The sequence below is a fragment of the Indicator indicator genome, chromosome 6 (assembly GCF_027791375.1).
Source record: "Indicator indicator isolate 239-I01 chromosome 6, UM_Iind_1.1, whole genome shotgun sequence".
In the NCBI taxonomy this organism is placed as follows: Eukaryota; Metazoa; Chordata; class Aves; order Piciformes; family Indicatoridae; genus Indicator; species Indicator indicator.
Window position 1 is genome coordinate 21108502 of NC_072015.1, and position 22255 is coordinate 21130756.

General features: G+C 38.0%; 1 protein-coding gene across 1 annotated transcript in view; it reads left to right on the forward strand.

Annotated features, from left to right (window-relative positions):
* The window catches only part of SEMA5A (semaphorin 5A), a 281365-nt gene that overhangs the window by 206776 nt on the left and 52334 nt on the right, over nt 1-22255 (forward strand). The window contains exons 13-15 of the mRNA XM_054381978.1: nt 3630-3811; nt 6174-6317; nt 12092-12239. Coding sequence (XP_054237953.1) covers nt 3630-3811; nt 6174-6317; nt 12092-12239 — 474 coding nt within the window. The remainder of the gene's footprint in view (nt 1-3629; nt 3812-6173; nt 6318-12091; nt 12240-22255) is intronic.

A 22255-nucleotide genomic window follows, 5' to 3' on the forward strand; every position in this document is an offset into this window, starting at 1 on the left:
CAAAAACGAGGGTTTAAGCAGGATCAAACATGTGCTACTAAGCTCTTTGTTTTGGAGATTCATGCTACTTATCTTTGCCTGCTGCCTAAGAGGCAGTCTTTCAGAGTCAATTCTGCATTCACCGCTAATAAGGACTTCTTGAGCTTGTCTCCATTTGCCACTGGAGCACATGTATCTATGAATTTATGCTCATATGACATCCATGTTCTATTCTCCATGTGTTTTCTAAGCTTCTTTTAATATCTTAATGACACTCCTCTCTCTTCAGCCAGGATTTGTTGAGTGAACTAGAGGTGTGAAAAATTAGTATAAAGTTCTTTAAGCTTTCACTTGTGATCGCTACATGTGTTTCAGCAGCTTCATGGATACTGATCAGTATCCTTGAGAACTAGCTCCTGTGTTCTGACTGTCTGTGTTTCATATTAAATAGTAATTTTTTTAAACCGTATCTTGTCCTGGCCTTTGCATATATGCTCCTGTATAGTAGCCTAATAAACAAAAGGTCTTGCACTGGATTTATCTGCATTAGCATTTTAACTTAGAGCAGCTTTGTGGAAAATACTCTGATTTTGTCCATCTAGTATTCTTTTCTTCACATCTCAAAGCAGTCCTGAAGCACTCAAGACACATTACTTTCGGATGAAATAAACCAAAATCGTGCTCCAACTGCTGTTAGCCATTTGATCCATGGCCAGAGCAAGTCCAAAGTAAAGTCCACAAAATACATGTGGTGTATGTGTCAAGTCTTCAACACCAGCTGGTTTATTTTCCAGATTTGTATTTTATATGCATAGCACTTGGTGATATAGACATAGCAAATGTCTCACAGAAAGTCTGGATACAGTCACTATTGCAGTCTTTGCCTCCCTGATTGGCAAGTAACTGCACTGTACAGTATATTCATTTCCAAGTCCATGGAGTATATCATATCTCTCTGCAGTAATCCCACAAGTTAATGTGGTTATGTGCAGGGTTTGCTGGTGGCCTACTTGGGTTGCTGTATTAGGAAGGATTAGCGTAATGGGTTGGCTGCTTGATATTTCTATTCTGGCATTAGCCCTTTTTTTTTTCTCAGAGTGAGGAGGCACTAAGTAGGAAGATAGGGTGGTTACAGAGAGGCTCAAGAAGCAGAGTGTAGCCATGCCAGGAAAGTGCAGCTATATTGTCTGAGGGCTAAAAAAGCCCCTCTTCAGTACATTTTGCTTTCTTATAGTCCCGATGAAATTGGTATCACTTGTGAAAAGGACAGAAAATCGAGAGAGAGAAACCTGCCATTAATATGTCCTAAGGCCAAGCATTCAGATAAGTTTGATTCATGCTTTCCCTGATATTAATTAGACTGGGGACATATTATTGCTAGTTTATGAACAATATATTTGTCAGAGCAGCAGTGTAAGACAGAATGAGTTTTCTTGTCACTTAACAAAAAGTATTTCCTATTATCTCTCAGAAAACAACGTGTGCTCAGCATGAGCAAAATTGGTGAGTTATTTTCACTGAACAGCTGTCAGCAGAATTTTGAAATGATGAATTATGGTTGTCAGTTGTAGCTGGCAGAATCCACTCATAGATATTCTGTGGAGAAGCTGTATATGTGAAAAACAAATAACGAGAAATAAAATTAAAAGGCAAATCATGGAACCTTTACCACAGTGGAAAGAATCAGCCAGCACCCGGTGTGGTGTTGGAAACATGTCTTGTGCTGTACTGGACTTTCTTGTATGTTCACATTTTTAGTGAAATATATACTCCCCTCAACACAATGAAACAATACTAAAAATAGCAAAGGAAGACACCCTTTCAGACCATTCATGACAATCTACAACAGTAATTGTATAAGTAAATGTTAGTGTTACATTCTTAAACATTTGATAAATATGCATGACTACAACTGCTACATAATTATTTTTATCTGAGTGACTTGAAATGCTACTTAGCCTGCACTTGTCAGTACTGTTGTTTTGACTGAAAGCTAAAATATGACAATCAGCAGGCAGATCTTTAGCGTTTAATTGAAAAAACGGGCATTGTTTGTCAAAATCAACACTTTCCTAAAACAATTAATAAAATGAAACCTATCTTTCTTAAGAAAGCAGAAATCCCCATGCCCAGCCTCATTTTCTTTAGAAGTTTCAGCAACCATAGAGGCTGCTGCATTTTCCATTAACACGTTTTGTTTCAGCTGGACACTAAAAATTTCTTGTTTACGTGTTATGGATGTGTGATGGAAACATTGCAGTCGAGAATCATGGAATCGCAGGATGGTTTGCATTGGAAAGGACTCCCAAAGGTCATCTGGTCCAACCCACCTGCAGTGAACAGGGGCATTGTCCACTAGATCAGGTTGCCCAGAGCCCTGTTGAGCCTGACCTTGAATATCTCCAGGGATGGGGCCTCAACTACCTCCTGGGCAACCTGTTCCAGTATTCCACTACCCTCATGGTAAAGAACCTTCTTCTCTAGTTTGAAGCCATTGTCCCTTGCTTTATCTCTACAGGCCTTTGTAAACAGTCCTTTTCCAGCCTTCTTGTAGCCCCCTTCAGGGGCTATATGAGAGGGGTTCCAGCCCCCTGATCATTTTTGTGGCCCTTCTCTGGACCCGCTCCATCAGGTCCATGTCCTTCTTGTGTTGAGGGCATCAGAGCTGGACACAGTGCTCCAGGTGAGGTCTTAACAGAGCAGTGTAAAGTGGCAGAATCATCTCTCTGGATCTGCTGTCCATGCTTCTTTTCATGCAGCTTACCATGCAGTTGGCTTTCTGTGCACTGTTGGCTTATGTCCAGCTTCTCATCCACCAGAATTCCCAAGTTCTTTTCCGCAGTGGCTGCTTTCTAGCACCTCATTCCCCAGCCCATATTGATAATGAGGATTGTTCCATCCCAGGTGCAGGACTCTACACTTGGTCTTGTTGAAGCTCATCAGGTTCACCTGGTCTGACCCATCCAGCCAAAGGTGTTGAGAATTGCCTTCAGTGGAAGAAAACTGTCTCATCATGTAGGAATAGGTGCTGCTTGTTGGAGCTGTCTGTAGGGATTCATACATCTAAGTACACCTAATGTTTAGACAGAATCATATTGAAAATCACATCTCACTTTTATGAAGCGGCATTGTATAATACGTGCTTCAAAAAACTCTTGTCAAAAAAAGACACTCATCATGCAGATTGGAGTTTCATTCATCCAGTCTTTTTACTCTGGACTACTGTCTTCTGCCTTTTCCTTTTGATCTGGATTTGGGTTTGCACAAACACTCTGGTACATGCTACTTTACAGTCAGTATCCAGCTTCCCAATCACAGGTAAATTTTAGGAAATAGGGGGTAGTGTCAACAGATCATCAAGAAAGTGAAACTATACTTAGTATTTAGCAAGTATGGTTGCAAAAGATTAGTTGTCATTATTGTTGCTGCTATAGTTGCAGCATCCTGTATCCCAGATTGGTTGGAGGTGGTAGGAGTTATGCAGCTACAGAAATTTTAAGGGGAGCTTGGTGTCTGGAAAGTATACCTCCCAGGTGGAGGCTTTTATTGTTAGTGGATGAAGGCTGTACCTCCACGGACTGCAGAATTAAGAAGTCGTATGAAGGAACTGTCAGGCCACAGTTAAGCCTTTCTGTTGTATTTGTTTCTAGATGAGGAATCTAACTGTGGATGGGCATTTTGGAACTTGGTCGCAGTGGAAACCTTGTACCCACACTGATGGTGCCAGCATTGGCTCCTGCCTCTGCAGGACACGTGTGTGTGACAGTCCTGCTCCTCAGTGTGGAGGTTGGCTGTGTGAAGGACCAACCATGGAGATTGCCAATTGTTCCAGGTACCCAAAACAATTTCAGGTTTCATCCTGGGTGGTTTATAAGTTTTTAACTTGCTCAGAGTAGAACCTATCCTTTGAAATCTCATTCATAACACACGGATCCTGTTCTGTGCATGAAACAGTTCATAGCAATGACCACAACAAATGAGATATTAGAAAGTATCTCTCAAATTTTATGGGAGAGAGAAGGAGCCAGATGGCAAATAATGATTTCAAATGCTGTGTACTAAATAGCATTGTCTGCAGCTAACTGTAATAAAAGAAAAAATCAATGTTAGGTAGTAGCCAAAGTATCAGTTGATAAAACTTTTATTCTTTGACTGTTTCTTTAGAACTGTTTACTTTTTTTGAGATCTCATGTCACCGATGTATTCCTCCATTATGCCTTGGAAAAAATATTTTCTTTATATCTTTTGGTAGCATAATGACATCTGGATCTATTACCAGTCTATATGCCACTCTGTAGCCATTCTTTTGTCTTCCTCAGGCATGTAACCACACCCAGAAAAAACAGCAAGAGCAGATCATGTCAAGGAGATTCAGAGCACTGCATATTTGGAACTACATTAGGAGTTCATGTTTAAAACATTATACATACATTAATTGCAAGATGAAATATGTACTGGTGCATTCTTCTAATTTTCAGTGACTCTGCTTTTGTCTCCTCTGTTTTGTTTTCTGTTTTGTTTTGTTTTTTTTTTTTAACATCAGAAGAACATAATGTTAATTAATAAAAGTGGTTGTCCTTCTGTACAACATAATTACAAGCTTTGTAAGTGGAAAGAGCCAATTATAGGGAAAGTATTAAAAACATAACAATATAGTATACAACATCAGATCAGGACAGTGGTAGAAAAGATAAGCATGGTGTGAGAGACTGAAAAATTGAAAAGCTATTGACTATCAGGTTTAGATGTGCAACATGATTGAGGACTTGATTCATGCAATACCACTGACAGCATTACAATGCTATTTTAACTGCTTACTTCTGTTAATAGTGCTATATTAGTAATTGATTCCCAAAATTCGTGGATATCCAGATTTTTTTGTTAATTTTTTCACTTGGGGCAGACACTGCAGTGACAGAGAACTTTTTTTTTTTTGTCTGTAGTACCAGTGAGAGCTGATTCTTTCTTTTCAAAAGCTTTTCTTTTCTGTGTTGTAAAATCTTATATCCCTTATAAAAACAAGAGATCAAGATGAGTAAAATTTAAATTGGTAATATCTGCGATAAATTGCTTGAATAGTCTTAATGTAATTTTTATTACAATATTTAATTAGTTTTCATTGTTTAAAAAAAAGTTATTTCAAAATCAAGTAAGGTACTATTTTAACTTTTGCTTTTATGATGAAACATCAAGAAGTTGTTAAAGTTTAGGGTTTATTCTTTTCTTTATTGCTATTTGTCTTCTACCAATACAGAAATTGCAAGCTCGCCATCAAAAGGTTTTGGGAACCGCTCAAGTTCATAATTTTTTGCTTAAGACAGGGTATGAAATTGCTTTTGAGATGTTTGGTGTAGTATATTTTTTCCTAGTGTATACAGGGGAGGGACAGGATTTTCCTTTGTAGTAGTTTGCGAATGCAGGGTAGAGCACATGAACTCTGTTAGATTTTTTGTAAAGTGTTAGTGCCTTATTAGAGCATACTGTGGAAATTCCAAACTGCATTCTGACTTGTTTATTACTTTAATTCCTTAAGAATCATAGAATAATTTAGGTTGGAAAAGACCTTTAAGGTCATTGAGTCCAACCGTTAACCTAGCATAGCCAAATCCGTCACCAGATCCACACATTTTTTTAAATACTTCTAGGGATGGTGACTTGACCACTTCCCTGGGCAACCCATTCCAGTTCTTGACAACCCTTTTGGCAAGAGATATTTTCGTAATATCCAATCTAAACTTCCCTCAATGCAATTTAAAGCCATTTTCTCTTGTCTTGTCACTTGTTACCTGGGAGGAGAGACAGACACCCAACTTGTTACAACCTTCCTTCAGGTAGTTGTAGAGACTGAGATCACACCTTAGTGTTGTTTTCCTCCATGCTTTAATCACTCTCTTCTCAGAAAAAAAAAAGTAGCAAAAATCTGGCATTCCAATCTTCCTAAAAAAGACCCACAAATAATAATTTTAATAAAGTCTAATGAAAAGTTATAATCAGAACCTTGACACAGAACCTTGTTACAAAGCATGGAATATGGAAGGATCAAAGCACCTTTATTTCTTTACGAAGTGGAACACGATGCAGTATTAATGACTTCTTCAGATATATTAATGGGTCAGATTCTGCTGTCAGTCACACCTAATCAGCCATTCGCTATGTATAACAGATGACAGAGCCTGAGCTTTTTATTCTACCAGAAATGGAGGCTGGACACCATGGACTTCTTGGTCACCTTGTAGTACCACTTGCGGAATAGGCTTTCAAGTTCGTCAGCGCTCCTGCAGCAATCCAACTCCTCGACATGGGGGACGTGTCTGTGTGGGACAGAATCGTGAGGAGAGGTGAGTTATCTTTTTTTTTTTTTTGCTGTCTGTTTAAATTCCTTCTGCTCAGCTGTATTCCACAGGACATTTTCTTCTTTACTTGCCATATTTTTCTCTTTCCTTTTGCTCTCTCTTTAACTCTTATCAGTGCACGGTAGTAGTATCCCATTAGCAAGGCTGTGAGTCTGCAGTGGTCTCTTCATTTTTCAATTAGCTGCACTCCTCCCAAGCCAGTTGAGTGGTGCTGGTAGTGACAGAGAACTGTCCCCTGAGACCCTGAAAACTGATTCACCTTGAAAACTGATTGCATTGTGTTTGAATTGTAACTCACCAAACCTCAAGACCTAGAATTCAGAGCAAAGTATAGTTAAGTTCACAACACTGTTACTGATGCTGCAAGTTCATATTTTTGTGTCTTAAATGAATGAAGTACCTATATAACACGAAAAATGTTTCAAGGGCTTTGTTTTATATTCAATGAATTAAACACACTTTGAAATAGTTTTTTTCTAGTAAAGCTTTAGTGTTTTTTAAAAATTGTTTGGATATATATCTCCCCTGAGCAGATCAAGTCAGCTAGGTTTTAGTTTATAGATTTCATAGTATACTGTTTTAGTCTTTCACCTGAGAGAAAATATTTGTCCCCTCCTTTCTATGAAAGATGCTGTGGATATGGGCTCATTAATCCAGTGGTCTCCCTCCTGTCTTTGCAGAAATGGGGGAAATTAGATTGGGAATCCCTTGCTTTTAAATGAGCGTAGTTATCTTTTAGCATATAGGTGAAAAAAAAGTAAGAAAAAAGCATGGCAAATCAGAAGTAGAAAATTAATTAGTTGCAGATCAGGAGTAAATGTTTGAAAGCCCTGGAAATTTCTGAATGTATAAGAAGATCTGAAGGAGCACATATTGTCACCTTTTTTTTTCCCTTTTTTTTTTCATGCACAGTTCATAGCAGATATCCAGAAATTTCAGGCTTTTTTCCATGAGAAGGACAAACTGCTGAGAGTCAAGTGCCTGCTCTGTGTATCACTTCTTGTTTCTGAGCAGTGCAAACAGGCCCAGCTTCCTTCAGCAAAGCAGATCAAACACCATGAGGCTTTGGGCCTGCTTGCTGTTCCATGGCATCTTGCCTGCTGGGAAGTCTGTGCTCCCATTCTCCTTCCTTTCTCTCAACCTCACTATAGTCTGTGCTTCCCAGGAAGTCACCAGGGGGTAATTACAAGTACCCACCATGTAACACTGTATTGCATAGGAAGAGGCAGGCAATGATGAAAGGTAATTTGTTATTAAATACATGCTAGTATAATATAGCTCAAAAGTAAGAACTATCTGTTTAAATATCATCCCTCTATGGAATAAAAAGGACACATCTGTAACTGTCTTGCAGATAACCTGGGCTGCATGGCAAAACTGAAATAAACTGGTGTTGTACTAAAGGTTGAGATATTCATAGCAACAAGAATAGTAATTCAAGTTGTACTGGAATTTTCTGGAGTCAAAATGTTTTAAAATTGCTGTAGGAAGTAGTGATTGCCAACTCAGCTGCACAGAGGGCTTTCTGCTGACAGTTCCATTATTTGAACTTGTATTCACTCTAATGGGAGATGGTAAGGGTTGTGACTTACTAAGGGCACGGACCCCCGAAGAATCTTACGGGAACACACATGGCTTATATACCTTTTTGCAATAGCAGAAGCCTGTTTCTAGCAGTATTTTTCCATCCTAGCAAAACAAAACTTACCTAAACGGTCATTGGTTGAGCATTTCAAAAACACTTGCACTACTGAGTCAACACAGATGTCCTTTATTTTGTCTACTTTCTACCCTAGTGCCTCCCAAGGTTTCATTTTAGTGAGCTCGACTATTTCTTTATCAGAACACTGTGTTTCAGACTCAAAAGTGATTAACTCATTTTCTTTAACCCCCACAAAGGGTCAAACCCTTTGTGCAAACCCCATGTTTGTCTAGGCTGTTCTGCCTTCTGGCCTTGTTGCAGCTATATTAGGGGAGAGGACAGTGGTTTCACAGATTCAGATTTCTTATATTGCGTGTTTTGTGGGATTACAATAAAATGGCTAACCCCATGGGTCTCAAAAAACAAATTTAAGAAGAGCAAAAGGGAAAAAAAAGGTTTGCCGAGGGACTTGAAATGCAGCCAATAAGAGATACAATGTAACTTGACTCAAACCCCTGTGCTATAGCACAGTTCTCAAAGATCAATTGCAGGGCTATCTCTAGCTATGAAAACATACCCAATGTTTTCAGAGGCTGGCTGGCTGAAATGAAAATAAGATTCTACTTGTATGCTGTATTTGGTTTCCTTTATCCTTTCTTGAAAAAATGGAAAAAATGACAGTCACTTCTGTTGTTGTATTTTTTGTTTGTTTGTTTTTAATAAACCTAAATTGAAGTTAAGTAGCTTTCATAAACCTTTTAGGCCTCTTTTTCAGTTTCATGATGTAGTGTGGTAGTTTTAGACTATGCCTTTAGAATTTTTCACCGATTTTGAGCAGAAAGTAGTAAAAATGTAAATAAATCACTCTAGGGTGTAAAAAGGAAAATAATGATTATTCTAAACAATTCCGTTGGAGGGATATCTTCCATAAGATTTGGTTCCCAAAACAATTCTCTTCTCTTCTTGCTTCTTTGCTGGGGAGATACTAACAGGCTTTGCTGACCTTGGCTGCATCCATTTTGTTTTGGTTAAATCTAATATATCTTTGCTTCTCTCTCTTTTCCCTTTTGTATAGGGGTTTGGCAAAGTTAATGCTGGGGGGAAGTTTTCGACCCACCACATGTAATTTTAACTGCATCTTTAAATAGTACTGGTTATCAGAATTGCCAACTTTTGAAGTGCTTACTGTATCAGTTATTTATCTTTTATTTCTTTCACTTGAGTGAGAGAACAGGTGGTAGGGCATGTTGACACTAAAGGAGACAATGTATAGTGTCATAAGCCTCACCTAAGTGAGATTTGTCACACCTAACTTCAAATGTCCACTTGTGTGCCAGTCAGGTGTCTGAACTGCTGCTACAGTCTGCAGAAATCTACTCAACACAGGCTGGGAAAAACTGATTTGTACTGTATGTTCCTAAATTTGGCCAAATTAATCATTTCACTTTCCATGCATTGTACTGACAAAACTTCCATTGACTATGATGGAGGCTTAGATGTCAGTGGAGAGAAATCATTATATAGAGTGCTGTATTTGTATGATCTACATTAGGCATTTGCTTTAGGGTGACATAAATTGTGTTCTCAGAAGGGCTGTTTCTTTCCATGAACTGTTGCTCAAGTTTAGATGACTACATGATATATAGACAGCTACACTGTACATGCTTATATTTTAAGGCAAGATGAATTACAAAATCACAGAATCACAGAGTGTTAGGGGTTGGAAGAGACCTCAAAAGATCATCTAGTCCAACCCCCCTGCCAGAGCAGGATCACCTAGACCAGATCACACAGGAATGCATCCAGGTGGATCTTGAGTATCTCCAGAGAAGGAGACTCCACAGCCCCTCTGGGCAGCCTGTTCCACTGTTCCATCACCCTCAGTGAAAAAAATAATTTCTTCCTGTTTCCATGGAACTTCCTATTCTTCAACTTCCACCCATTGCCCCTTGTCCTGTCACAGGGCATCATGAGAAGAGCCTAACTCCATCCTCTTGGCACTCACCCTTTATATATTTATAAACATGAATGAAGTCACCCCTTAGTCTCCTCTCCTCCAAGCTAAAGAGCCCCAGCTCTCAGTCTCTCCTTGCAAGGAAGATGTTCCACTCCATTAATCATCTTTGTGGCTCTGTGCTGGACTCTCAAGCAGTTCCCTGTCCTTCTTGAACTGAGGAGTCCAGAACTGGACACAATATTTGAGATGTGGCCTCACCAGGGCAGGGCAGAGCAGAGGGGGAGGAGAACCTCTCTTGACCTTCTAATCACACATTTAAGAACTAATGAGATTTTACAAAATATGTACTCATTTGACTAAATAAATGGTGATATTACATCTGTGTTTTATTTGGTACACATTATCAAATGATCATAGAGACAATCACAAACAGTCATGTTGGAAAGAATGTGTGCAGCTGTTGGAGGTTTTGGAGAAAAATATCCAGGCACAGAATATTCCTGTGCATCTTCAGTGATTTTATAATGTGAACTGTGAATTGCAAATATTGAAGATGCAGGAGGAGACAAAGGTAGTTTGTGTGTAAACTACTGTGGAAAAACATTTACCCAAATCAGACACTGAGGAATTCTGAGATAGCAGAGTCAGAAATATTGAGGATTTGGGATGTTTTTTATCAGTTTACTCATAAACAACAGGTGAGGTCAAGCTGTTAATAGTTTCCCTAACTATACAGAAACACAAAACTGAATGTCACTCCCTCATTTACTTGACTCCCAAGCTTTTAAATTCTAATGGAGTTCTCAGACCTAGGGACCAATTCTCAATCATTGTCTCCAGCATATATGGTAAACCTGTTGTTGTATATAACATACACAAAGAACATTCATTTCACACACAGTTTCTGAATGGACAGATTCCTTCATCATGAAGAATTAGAGCTTGGGGATCTTGACAATTTTTGCAAAAAAAAAATGTGGTTATGCTTGTTCTTGTTGAAAATGAAAACAATTTATAGTATCATTTGTCTTTTTATACAAAATGAGTTCCTCAAGTATTAGAGTCAGTTTTCATTGAAGGAAAGTGCAAAGTGATGGAAACTTTTCATAAGGGCAAGAAGACAGTGGATTTTGGATACTGTTGTAAAAAAAATGATTAAGTATTGTAACAGATTGATTTGTTTGTTCAGGACAGTCAGTAGTTGGAACGAGACCCACCCAGCCACGTCTGTAAAATGTTAGAGCACTCCTTCTGGGTCATCTGTTTTCTGAGTATCTGCTGTGGCTTTGCTTTATCTGAATTAACATCTTGGTTCCTTTAAAAGCCCCAGTCACACTTTCTGGTGGCCCAGATCCTTTGGACCTCTGTAGAGCATCCTTACTAAGCAGGATACACTGTGGCTAGAGTTACTGGATCGCATGCTCAAAAATCAGGAATCTTAATTTTTTGCAAAACAATGAAAAATTTCACCCCCAACATATCTGAATGCCTTGTCACAATAATGACAGCTCAGTAGAAAAATGATCCTTCTTCCCTCAAGAACCTAGTAAGCCTCTCAGTTTGTAGTCCACTGGGAAATACTTCAAAGATTATGATAGCTAAAAACACTCTTTAAAAGATAAAGTAATAGCTTTATGAAAATAGTACAGTTTTTTATGCCTAGAATCAATTTTTAGCTTTTATTTTACCCATAAAAGTTGAGACACTGTGAAAGCAAATAGCAAGTTTAGGTCTCTGAAGAGTAGAGAGATGGATCCTAATCAATGCTTAGATGGAGGCAGATAAAAGGTTGCCTGCTAAATGATTGCCTCCTGTTTGATTGACTCACTTCTGCTCCACATATGTAGTCAGAACTGTATTTAAGTACAGTAGTTGTCAGCTGTGTACAATAGCATGGCATATCACATGGATTATATAAAGATTGAATAAAGCAAACAAATGCTTCACCCATGCTATTACAGCCTAAAAAAGTAAATCTCAAATGTTTAAACACTGTGTAGTGTGCCAACTGTTAGCTCAGTGCTTTATTAATAGAGAGGGGCCTTATGTATATTTTCCTGCATGAATGCCTAACTCAATATTGCAAATGAGGCACTTGTGAGGGAGGTCTTGTCTGGTACTAAGTAGATTCTTCGTCTTCTTTTTTGCCTCTTCTCACAGGTACTGCAATGAGCATTTGTTGTGCCCCCCTCATGTGTTTTGGACAGGCTGGGGTCCATGGGAGCGCTGCACTGCTCAGTGTGGAGGAGGGATCCAGGCACGACGTAGGACATGTGAAAATGGTCCTGACTGTCCTGGCTGCAGTGTGGTAAGCAATTTTCTGCTTTCTCTTCAGCAAACACCCATGGCCATATGCCATGGATAGCCCTATGTCCATAAGGCATCTGTGTATGTTTGTATCCTTTACCTCTAACAAGGCACTAAAGTGTCTTTGTCTCTGTGTTGCTCATGTGAATACATGGAACGACCAGGACATGCCGAAGTAATCTTGACCAATGATACTGATCTAAGGATGGCAGAAGTGCTTCCCAATTTTGGAAGAGAAATGGGAAAAAATACAGGAGCTTTTTCTTAAATCTAACAAATGTAGGTTTCATGTGATGGGATCATCAGAATGGGACTTTGCTTTCTTGAAGGTAAATAAATGGTTTTAAAATAGAGAAAGGTACATTCAGACTGGACATTAGGAAGAACTTCTTTACTGTGAGGATGGTAGAACACTGGAACAGGTTGCCCAGAGAGGTGGTGGGTGCCCCATCCATGGGGACTTTCAAGGCCAGTCTTGATGGGTCTCTATCTGAGCAACCTGATAATAGTTGGGAATGTCCCTGCTTACTGCAGGCAGGCTGAACTAGATGACTTTTAAAGGTCCCTTCCAACCCAGTGCATTCTGTGATTCTATTATTCTATTCTATGATTCATAGTTATATATGGGTGAAGAGTGAAGTAGTAGAGACATGTAAAGAGCAGGGTGACACGGTCACTGCAGTATGCTGCAAAGATAACTTTGGTATGAGTATTCCTGAGTAATAACATTGTCAAAGCCAGAGGAAAGAATACTATTGCAAGAAAATTAGAAGCTGAAACAAAGTCTTAGCAAGTATAAGTAAAGAGAATCACAGAACATTAGGGTTTGGAAGGGACCTCCAGAGATCATCAAGTCCAACCTGCTGCCAAAGATGAACCTTGGGGTGCTGTTTCATGATAATTTGAATTGTAGAGGTTATTGTGTGGAAAGCATAGCCTGTGGCCAAAACCACAGAAGATATATTTGGCTGCCGGCGTTAATATCCCTGGTGACCAACAATGAACACAACTCAAAAGAATAACAGATTTGGTTTTAGCCATGTTTACTTAATGGCCAGGCCTTGTGTTGCACTCTGAGAAAGATGTACTCAATTTTGTTGCAGAATATTAATAGATAGAAGAAAAATCTTTCCTTTCTTTTTCTTCCCCACATATTAAACCAATTTTTACATGCCTTCATTTCAGAGAGCTAAATTATGAGGTTTGTCATTATCTGTGGCCTATTTGTTAGACTGGAGTAATTCAATATTAAAGAAAATATCATTGATTACCTTTTTCTAGTTTTAAGGGTTTGTGCCTTTTTTCCAGGATTTGTTCTCGTTTCAACAATTATTCTGGTGGCAGAATTGCATTTTCCATAGATCGAAAACATACAACAGGTTTGTTCTTGTGTTTAAGAATTGATCTAATGCATTAGAATTACAGCAAATCTTCCAAAATATTTGTTTCCTCCTGATGGTACACAAAAAAAGAAAACATATGGTCTAGACCTATTGATAAACTTTCCTGACTACCACAGAAAAAAAATTTCCCATGGTCTGAAATGAAAAATACATAACTAGTATTTTCAGGAAGCTTCATGAAGAAAGTAGGACAATCTTTATTGTAAAAAGCTGAGATTAATGTTACTTGGGTTTATAATTTGTTACAGGTTTTAGCACATTGTCTGTGCTCTGTCACAAAATAGTTACCAGTTCAGCTGCGGAGATGTTTTTGGCTTTTTTTCTTAATTAGAAAATTGTGTTGATGTTTCTTTGGAGTACATAGTTGTCTTGCTAGTACTTAGGCACTAATGGAAGCCAACCCAAGGTAGAAATCCTCTATAAACCCTGGTGTTCTTGCAAGATATGAAATCTGTGTTCTGTTTAAGTTTTAGTGAATTTGAACTTGTTAGCTGTCTTGAATCAGAAGTTTTGCAACCGTAGTAAGACCTTGTCAACAAATGTACCTGGAGAAGTAAGCACTTTATTTCTTCTAATAGTTTGTTTTATTAATGTAGGAAGGAGCAATCCAAAATGTTTTTATGCCTTCTTGTAATTGCTGAATGGATTAAATATTTATATTAAAAAAATCCTTATGAGTGAGGAATAGGAATATCACAACTTGTTTATTCACAAGAGGTTCTTTTGCCTCAACCAAGTTCTGATTTTATTGTTGTGAGTATGTATCCTTCAAAACAATTAGAATTATGATTTTTACCATAGTGAGTAGAGGAGAAATTATTGTTCCTTATTATTGCTAATTTTCCATTTTACTGGTTGTAGTGATACTAAATGTAGTTGGTGAAAGATATTTACTGAATTTAATTTGTTTATAAAACCTTTTGGATGATAGCTTTAACCTAAAAGAAGGCTTTCCCTCCAGGTTTCTTATTTGCCTTCAGTGAGGATGAACTCTAGGAAACTTTTACCACTATTGAACATCATGAATTGCTACAGGCCTTCTGTATAGCTTTATAGATCAGAGCCTGTGGCCTGTTAAGACCTGTGTTCATAAAAAGTTCAAAATAAAAATATGTAGACAGAGGCATGAAGAACATATTATTTAAGAAGACAATAACTATATTAGTCTTCATTTCATCTTGAAGCGAAAAGTAATTTTTGACACATCAGAATTGTAGGGTGGACTAAATGCTGTCTTGGGACCCCTTTCCACTCTGCTGATTCTTTGCTTTTAGAACCTTTTTTTCAATGGGAGTTTGAGAGAGAAAAACGACAATTGTTTTTATAAGGCTTAAGAGAAGAAGTCTTACAGCTTGGTTGTCAGCAGTATCAGGGGACCAGATTTTATGTCACAGAACCATCTAACTTCTGGTTTTCCGTCTGCCACCAAGCTGTGAGACTGTGGTATAATCAGTCCTAATCTACTTACAAGTTCTTGTTTTGAAGTTTTTAACATATTCATGGCTGTTGTCTTTGTCCACCTAATGATTTATACTGTATAACTTTTACTGTGGTGGTTTGGCCCTGGCTGGGGGCCAAATGCCCACCAAAGCCACTTTATCATTCCCCCTTCTTAGATGGACAGGGGAGAGGGAAATATATAACAAAAGCCGGTAATAAGGTAGAAGCAATTTAGTAATGCTAAGCACAGGTAAAGAACAAAAGCTATCCACTGAAGGAAAAGCAAGAGGTGTTATTCTCTACTTCCCATCAGCAGATGATCCTTGGTCCCAGGAAGCAGGGCTCTATGCATAGCAGTTGCTCTGAAGGACAGACACCATGGACGAATATCTGCCCCACTTCCTTCTTTCAGTTGGTTCTTATATCTGAGCTGACATCATATGGCATGGAATGCCCCTTTGGCCAGTTTGTGTCAGCTGGTTTGTCTGTGTCCCCTCCCAAGATCTTGCCCACCCCTCAGCATACTCTTGGGCCAGGGAAATGTTGGAAAAGCACAGTTCAGCAGTAGCCAAAACACTGGTGTGTTATCAACACCCAGCTACAGCACTGCAAAACACAGCACTAGAAAGATGCTTTGAGGAGAATTAACTCCAGCTCAGCCAAACCCAATACAACTGAGCATTTGTCCTTCCTTTTGACTGGTGATATTGCTCATATTCTGGAATATCCCAGCAGGTGGCTGCTGCCTGTGTTTTGCTTTTTATATGCTTCTTATCATCTGATTCTTTGTCTACATTATTGCAAAAATCAACCAAGAGACTTGGATATTAGGGCACAGTAGAGCGTTTCCTGCAATTACTATAAACTTGTAATCTTATAATAGTGAGAATAATAATAAAAAAATCTTTTGATACATATAAGTATTCCAAAGAGAGAAAAATGTGATGGTATTTTAAAGATGTGTCTCTTGCTGAAGTGCATTTGATACATGAAAATAGATGTCCAGAGACGTAGAACTGAAAGCATTTACACTGAATATAGCAAGCATAAGTTGTTGTGATATAGGAGTATTAGACCACAGAGACTCCTAAAGGTGAAAAAGATGAAGCTTGGAATCAAAATTTGGTGTCACAAGGGCCTGTGAAAGTCTTCATGTTAATCAAAGTTTGTAGAGAATGCTTGAAATTGTCTAATGAGAGGTAGGACCATCACAGCCAAATTTAAGAGAAGATAAAATCTGGTAATAGGAAGCATAAGTGGATCAGAAAACAGGTATTAGTCTCATGTATTCAGGTGACACATGCAGTAGAGAAGGAACTGTGGAATTCTATGGACTGTGCTAATATGACTCAAAGGACAAATATCTTTAGATTTTACAGCATACTCAGGTAAGTTGTACATTTGCTTCAGAAAATGCTTCTTTTCCCCTGAGAAACATAAGTTCAGTTGAATTTGCCTCAGGCCAGTAATAAAAAATAACTTTTAAAAAAGAATTATTGCTAGAATGAGAAATCTAGTTTTAGGCTTAGGTTGGATGACATATTTTATGTATTTTTTTTCTGCAATTTCATCTCAGTCATACTAGCATGTAATGGAAGACTGGTACTGTGCATATACTTTCCATATACCAAAACAAACCATGTTGTGTTTTGCTCTTTGGATTTTTTTTTTTAATTAAAAAAAAAGGCATTTTGTTTGTTTCTTAGAAATACCTTCTAATGCTGCATTGATCTTTTTGAATATTATTATTTCAGTGTTCTGGAAGTGTGCTGAACACAAAGCTTTAGGAAGAAAAGCTATCTGTCTTCTAAAGTTTCTGTTATGATACGAGATGAAAAAGAAGTCTTGGAAAAACAAATGTCAGAAATGTTTTCTTCTATGGAGTCCTTAAAAGGAACTTGAAGATGGGAAGTGTTCAGAAGTACTTTGTCCATCCCAAAAGAGTGGAGTCTGCCTTTAAAATAATTACCATCTCACAAAGCAAATTCCAAATGCCTTGTCCAGGAAAAAAAAAAAAAAGACAGGAAAAGAATATTGATTTCATATATATATATGCACATATATATATATATATATTATATATATATATATATATATATATATTCTTTTTTTTAATGATTACTTTTTAAGTTTCCGTTAATTATTAAATTAATTTAAATCCAGGGCATTGTTAATAGATGTAATTTGTTGCAAGAAATTGTTGAGGCTTAAACCTTTAAGTATTAAAACAGTCTCACACAACTGCAATTGTGCAAAATATCAGGATGAACTAGAATTAGACCAAAAATTTGCATTTTAGGTAGCATAGTAAATAATATTTAGAGTTTAAAATATTTTTCTGAATATTAAGTCATATGGAGAGCTGTGCTTTGGGAATTCCTCTTATTTCTGTGTTGACCTTTTTGCAATAACCAGGGACAACCATATGGTCTAGAGTAACATTTCCAGTGTTCCTTTTCCTGTGAGTGTTGAATCAGCTTACGACAAATTGTGCCTCTGATTTATTTTATTCCATTTAGGTTTAGCTGTCTGTATTTTAAATGCTACAGTGCAAACATAGTAGTTGGGTTTACACATTTTAAACCAAAAGGTCTGCTTACATGTAGACCTGATGGTTAACACAAAGTTGAATTTTGTTTCAGTATTCTTCACTTTCGTAGAATCATAGAATGGCTTAGGTTGGAAGGGACCTTAGAGATCATTTACTCCAACCTCCCCACTGTCAGCAGGGATGCCTCTCAACTGACCTCAGTGAACTGAGGGATAGATGAAGCATGAATAAGTAATATATTCTGATGCCATTATATCTTCATGACCGAGTAACTGTTGAAGAGTGTAAGACTGATATGTTAGCTGAGCTAATTGGCAGCTGTTCTTAGCCATCTGAGTGCAATTAAATGGAACTTCATATAAATTAATTGTATTTAGCTGTCAGGTTTTGCTTTCACTTAGTCTCAGAGCGTCAGAGTAATTTTTAATTTATTTCGGCTGTGGTAAGATTTTTGTTTTTCTTAAAAATAGTGTCAAGCAGGCCTATTCTTACCCAGGTTATGGCAGGTTATAGCATCATTAAAAAAAAAAAATTCTGCACTAATATTACAGCCCCTAAATAAAAGGCAATAAGTTATTCAAAACCTTTGACATTCATCTTGAACAAACATGTCCACAAGACTTAGAAAGGCAAACACATGTTTTGGTTGTGTTTATTCATAACTTAATTTGTTCTTCAGGATGTGACTCAGTCTGTTGCATCATTCTGAAATAATAATTAGATCTGAATACTCCATTGGATGGGACTGTATTCTTCATGTCTGAGAATATAAGCTCATGCAAACACTAAGCTCATGTAGCACCATACACAGTGATTTCTCCTTGCAGCTCAAAGGGTAGCATGTAGTTTCACAGTCCCCCATCAGGACCCCTTATGGTACTTGAAAACAGCATCACATAGCATATTTCTTTTCTCTCAGAAAAATGCATCTTAAAGTAAAATTACTAATCCTAAAGACTCTAGAAAGGTAAATTAATTTGAAGTCATAAAAATACCTTTCAGCTTACATTATGGAAAACCTTAACTTTGTTACTCCAAAAAAAATCTCAGTGAAGCATTTACTATTCTGTGAAGATAAAGGAGCTAGTTTGTCTTTCATGTGAAATTGGTGAAGCCCCTATGCAGACTGGGAATGGTCCACAAAATGCATTTCTTGCTTTTCTTTGTCAGAGAGGTTCTAGATGAAGAAGAGCAGCTCTAGACTATACCTTTATTTTTCAGCCATCTGATTCAGAAGCAGGACAGACTCACTTTGGTCTGTCTGGGCTTTGTATCAATCTCCAGAAGGACAAGTGGAAAAGAAACAGTAGAATCACAGGATCTTTGAGGCTGGAAAAGATCGAGTCCAACTATTAACCTAGCACCATCAGGTCCACTGCTAAACCACGTTGCTAGACACCACATCTACATGTCTCTTAAATACTGCCAGGATGATATAACCACTTCCCTGAGGAACCTGTTCCAGTGCTTGACAACCCTTTCGGTGAATTTTTCCCTGATGTGCAAACTAAACCTCCCCTGACATGATTTGAGACTGTTTTTTCTCATCCTGTCACTTGCATCCTGTGAGAAGAGGTGGACACCCATCTCACTACAATCTCCTTTCAGGTAGTTGTAGAAAGTGAGAAGGTCTTCCCCAGCTTCCTTTTCTCCAGACTAAACAATTTCAGTTCCCTCTGCTGCTCCTTATAAGACTTGTTCTCTAGACACTTCACTAGCTTTGTTGCCCTTTTCTGGACTCATTCCAGCACCTCAATATCTTTCTTGTAGTGAGGGGCCCAAAACTGAGCACAGTATTTTCAAGGTACTGCTGAGTACAAGATGATGAGGACATTCTCCCTACTCCTTCTGGCCACACTATTCCTGATACAGCCCAGGATGCTTTTGAACATGTTAACAACCTGAGAACAATGCTGGCTCGTATTCAGCTGGCCGTCGACTAACAACGTGAGGTCTTTTTCTACCAGGCAGCTTTCCAGCTGCTCTTCAAGCCTGTAGCATTGCATAGGGTTGTTGTGACTCAAGTGCAGGACCCCATTTCGTGATTGCTATGCCCAAGATAGCCTCCAACTGTCACATCACCCACAAGTCCTTCTCTGTTCACAAACAGCAGGTCCAGCTTCCTTGGTTTCCCTACCAGCGGTGTCAGGAAGTTACCCTCCACACACTCCAGGAATCTTTAGGACTGCTCCCTGTGTGCTCTAGTGTATTTCCAGCAGACATCTGGTAAATTGAAGTTTCCCATGGGAATAAGGGCAAGCAATTGTCTGCCTCTTCATTCTGGTTGGGTGGTCTGTAACAGACTTGTACCATAATATCTGGCTTGCTGGCCTTCCCCCTGATTTTTACCCATAAACACTCAACCTTGTTGTCACCATCATTAAGTTCTAGGCATTCATAACACATTCTAATATGCAGGGCCACATCTCTGCCTCTCTTTCCTTGCCTGTCCTCTCTGAAGAGTTTGTAGCTATTCATTTCAATGCTCCCGTTGTGTGAGTCATCCCACCATGTTTTCATAAAGTTGACATAACTCACTTTGTAAATTCCCTAAGTTTACTATTAAAAAGCTAATTTATGTGTTCTATCCCTTATTGAAAGGCAGATACATAATCCCATCCACATATTGAAGCGTTTGTGTTAAATAGCTTGGCAGTATGAATATTTGCTAAAGCGGTTTTAAAGTATTTGGGAAAAAGAATTAATGTCAGTGCATGTAATTTTCTGAAATGGAAAGCAAAAAGGAATACTAGACACACAGTGAAATCTAGCATAAGGAATTTGGTAAGAAGTATGCAAATGATCCATTACACAGAATGCTATAAAAAAAGAGTGAATTATGGATTATAGGAATTAATCCATCAAACACCTTGCTGGGGGCCATATAACTGTAATTTTGAAAAAAAATTAGAATGCAGTCTAATTTGGTGTCTTTGGTTAGGGAAATATTTTCACTTCTTGCCTTTTTTTTTAGAATGATTGGCATTTTATTTACTGATTAGCTTCCTAAGTAACACTGAAGAAGTATAACAATATCAGATGCCCTAACTATAAAGTCAAATGTGACTCTCCATAGCAAAATGTCATGAAAAACTAACTTATGTTACCTTATGTTTCATAAGAAGAATAATACATATGAGCAGAATTTCCTGTGTTGTGTGAGGCAGGTAGGGTGAAATGTAAAGATAAGAGGAAAAATCAAATCCTTAAAGTGCAAGATTTTTTAAAAAGTATTTGTCTTTGCTGAAGTCATAGAAGGTTTTTGCCTACAATACATAGAGATGAATATGAACTATTACTCTTTTGCCTTTGATAAGGTAAACACCCTTGATTATTCAGGGGAAATTTATTGAAGTGTTTAGTTCATAGAACTGCATTCTGCCTGCAGTGCCAGCCTGATACAGAGCATGTACTTAACTATATACACTCTATACTTACCCTTTGCCTTTTCCTCTGCAATACCCCTTCAGACTGCTTTCCCAATAGCAGACAGCATTTTGTGTACTGCAGTACTTCCTGTGCTGTTGAATGTGTTTAACCACACCAGTCCCAGCACAGACCATGTTAGATATCTTCCATTGTGAAAACTGACCATTTATTTCTCTCTTCCATTTTCCATCTTTTAGGCAGTTAATTATCTGTGAAAGTGTAATAGCTTTTCTTGTAGCTTGTGGCTGCAAGTTTGCTTAAGTGACTTCAAGAGACATTGTGAAGTGTCTTCTTGACTTCAAAGTAAACAGTATCAACTTATCTCCTGTATCCATGTTTGTTGACTCATTTAGAAATTTTGATAGGTTTGTGACTTCCTTTTGCAAAATAAGCAGGGTGTATAATTTTGTTCTCCAGTAGGTCATTTTTTTTCATGTGTCCACTAATTTCATGACTTTCCACTTTATCATGATTTTCCCTGATTTCCCCATTCAGATGCCATGCTCCTTGTTTTATTGTCCCCCTGAACTTCCTGAAGTATTATTAAAAATAGTGTCTCATTTACCATCTTCCAGTGAGATAGAGGATGTGAAGTTGCTGGTTGCTTCTCAAACTGTGCATCACAGACAATACAGAACAAATTTCAAACCATACATCTTAGACAGGAACATAATTTTAAGCAAGAAGCTGTGTGCCAGTAGTATCAGTTTACTTGTTTCTGTTTCCTTAGTTATATTATTTGATGACAATTTCTATCTGTTTGTTCTGTAATGCCCTAAACTAATGCAGCCTGCCATGGTCTAAATGCTTCTTGTATGGCTGTGTAGCACATTTGGCTTATAGACTCACTCTGTAGCAACCTCTCTGTCCCTGATGTGCTTGAAATAGGATTGAGTTTTAAATTTTATACCTTTTGAATTCCTCTTTTAATTATTTTCTGGCCTCTTCTATTGTGTTTGATATGACAGATTTGAAGATTATTTCCATTCATTTTCCATTTCTACACAACTTCAGCTTTTTGAAGAGGGGCTTCATACTTTTAATGATTTTTCTCTCCCTACTGTTTAGTTCTGTTCATCTCTTTTTGCCCTTCCTCAGGTTTCTTGATTGACAGTGAGCATTTGCACCTCTAATACAGTGCACATGATGAGCTTCACTCCTGTAGCATTGCCACTTCATATCCCTGATTCAGAT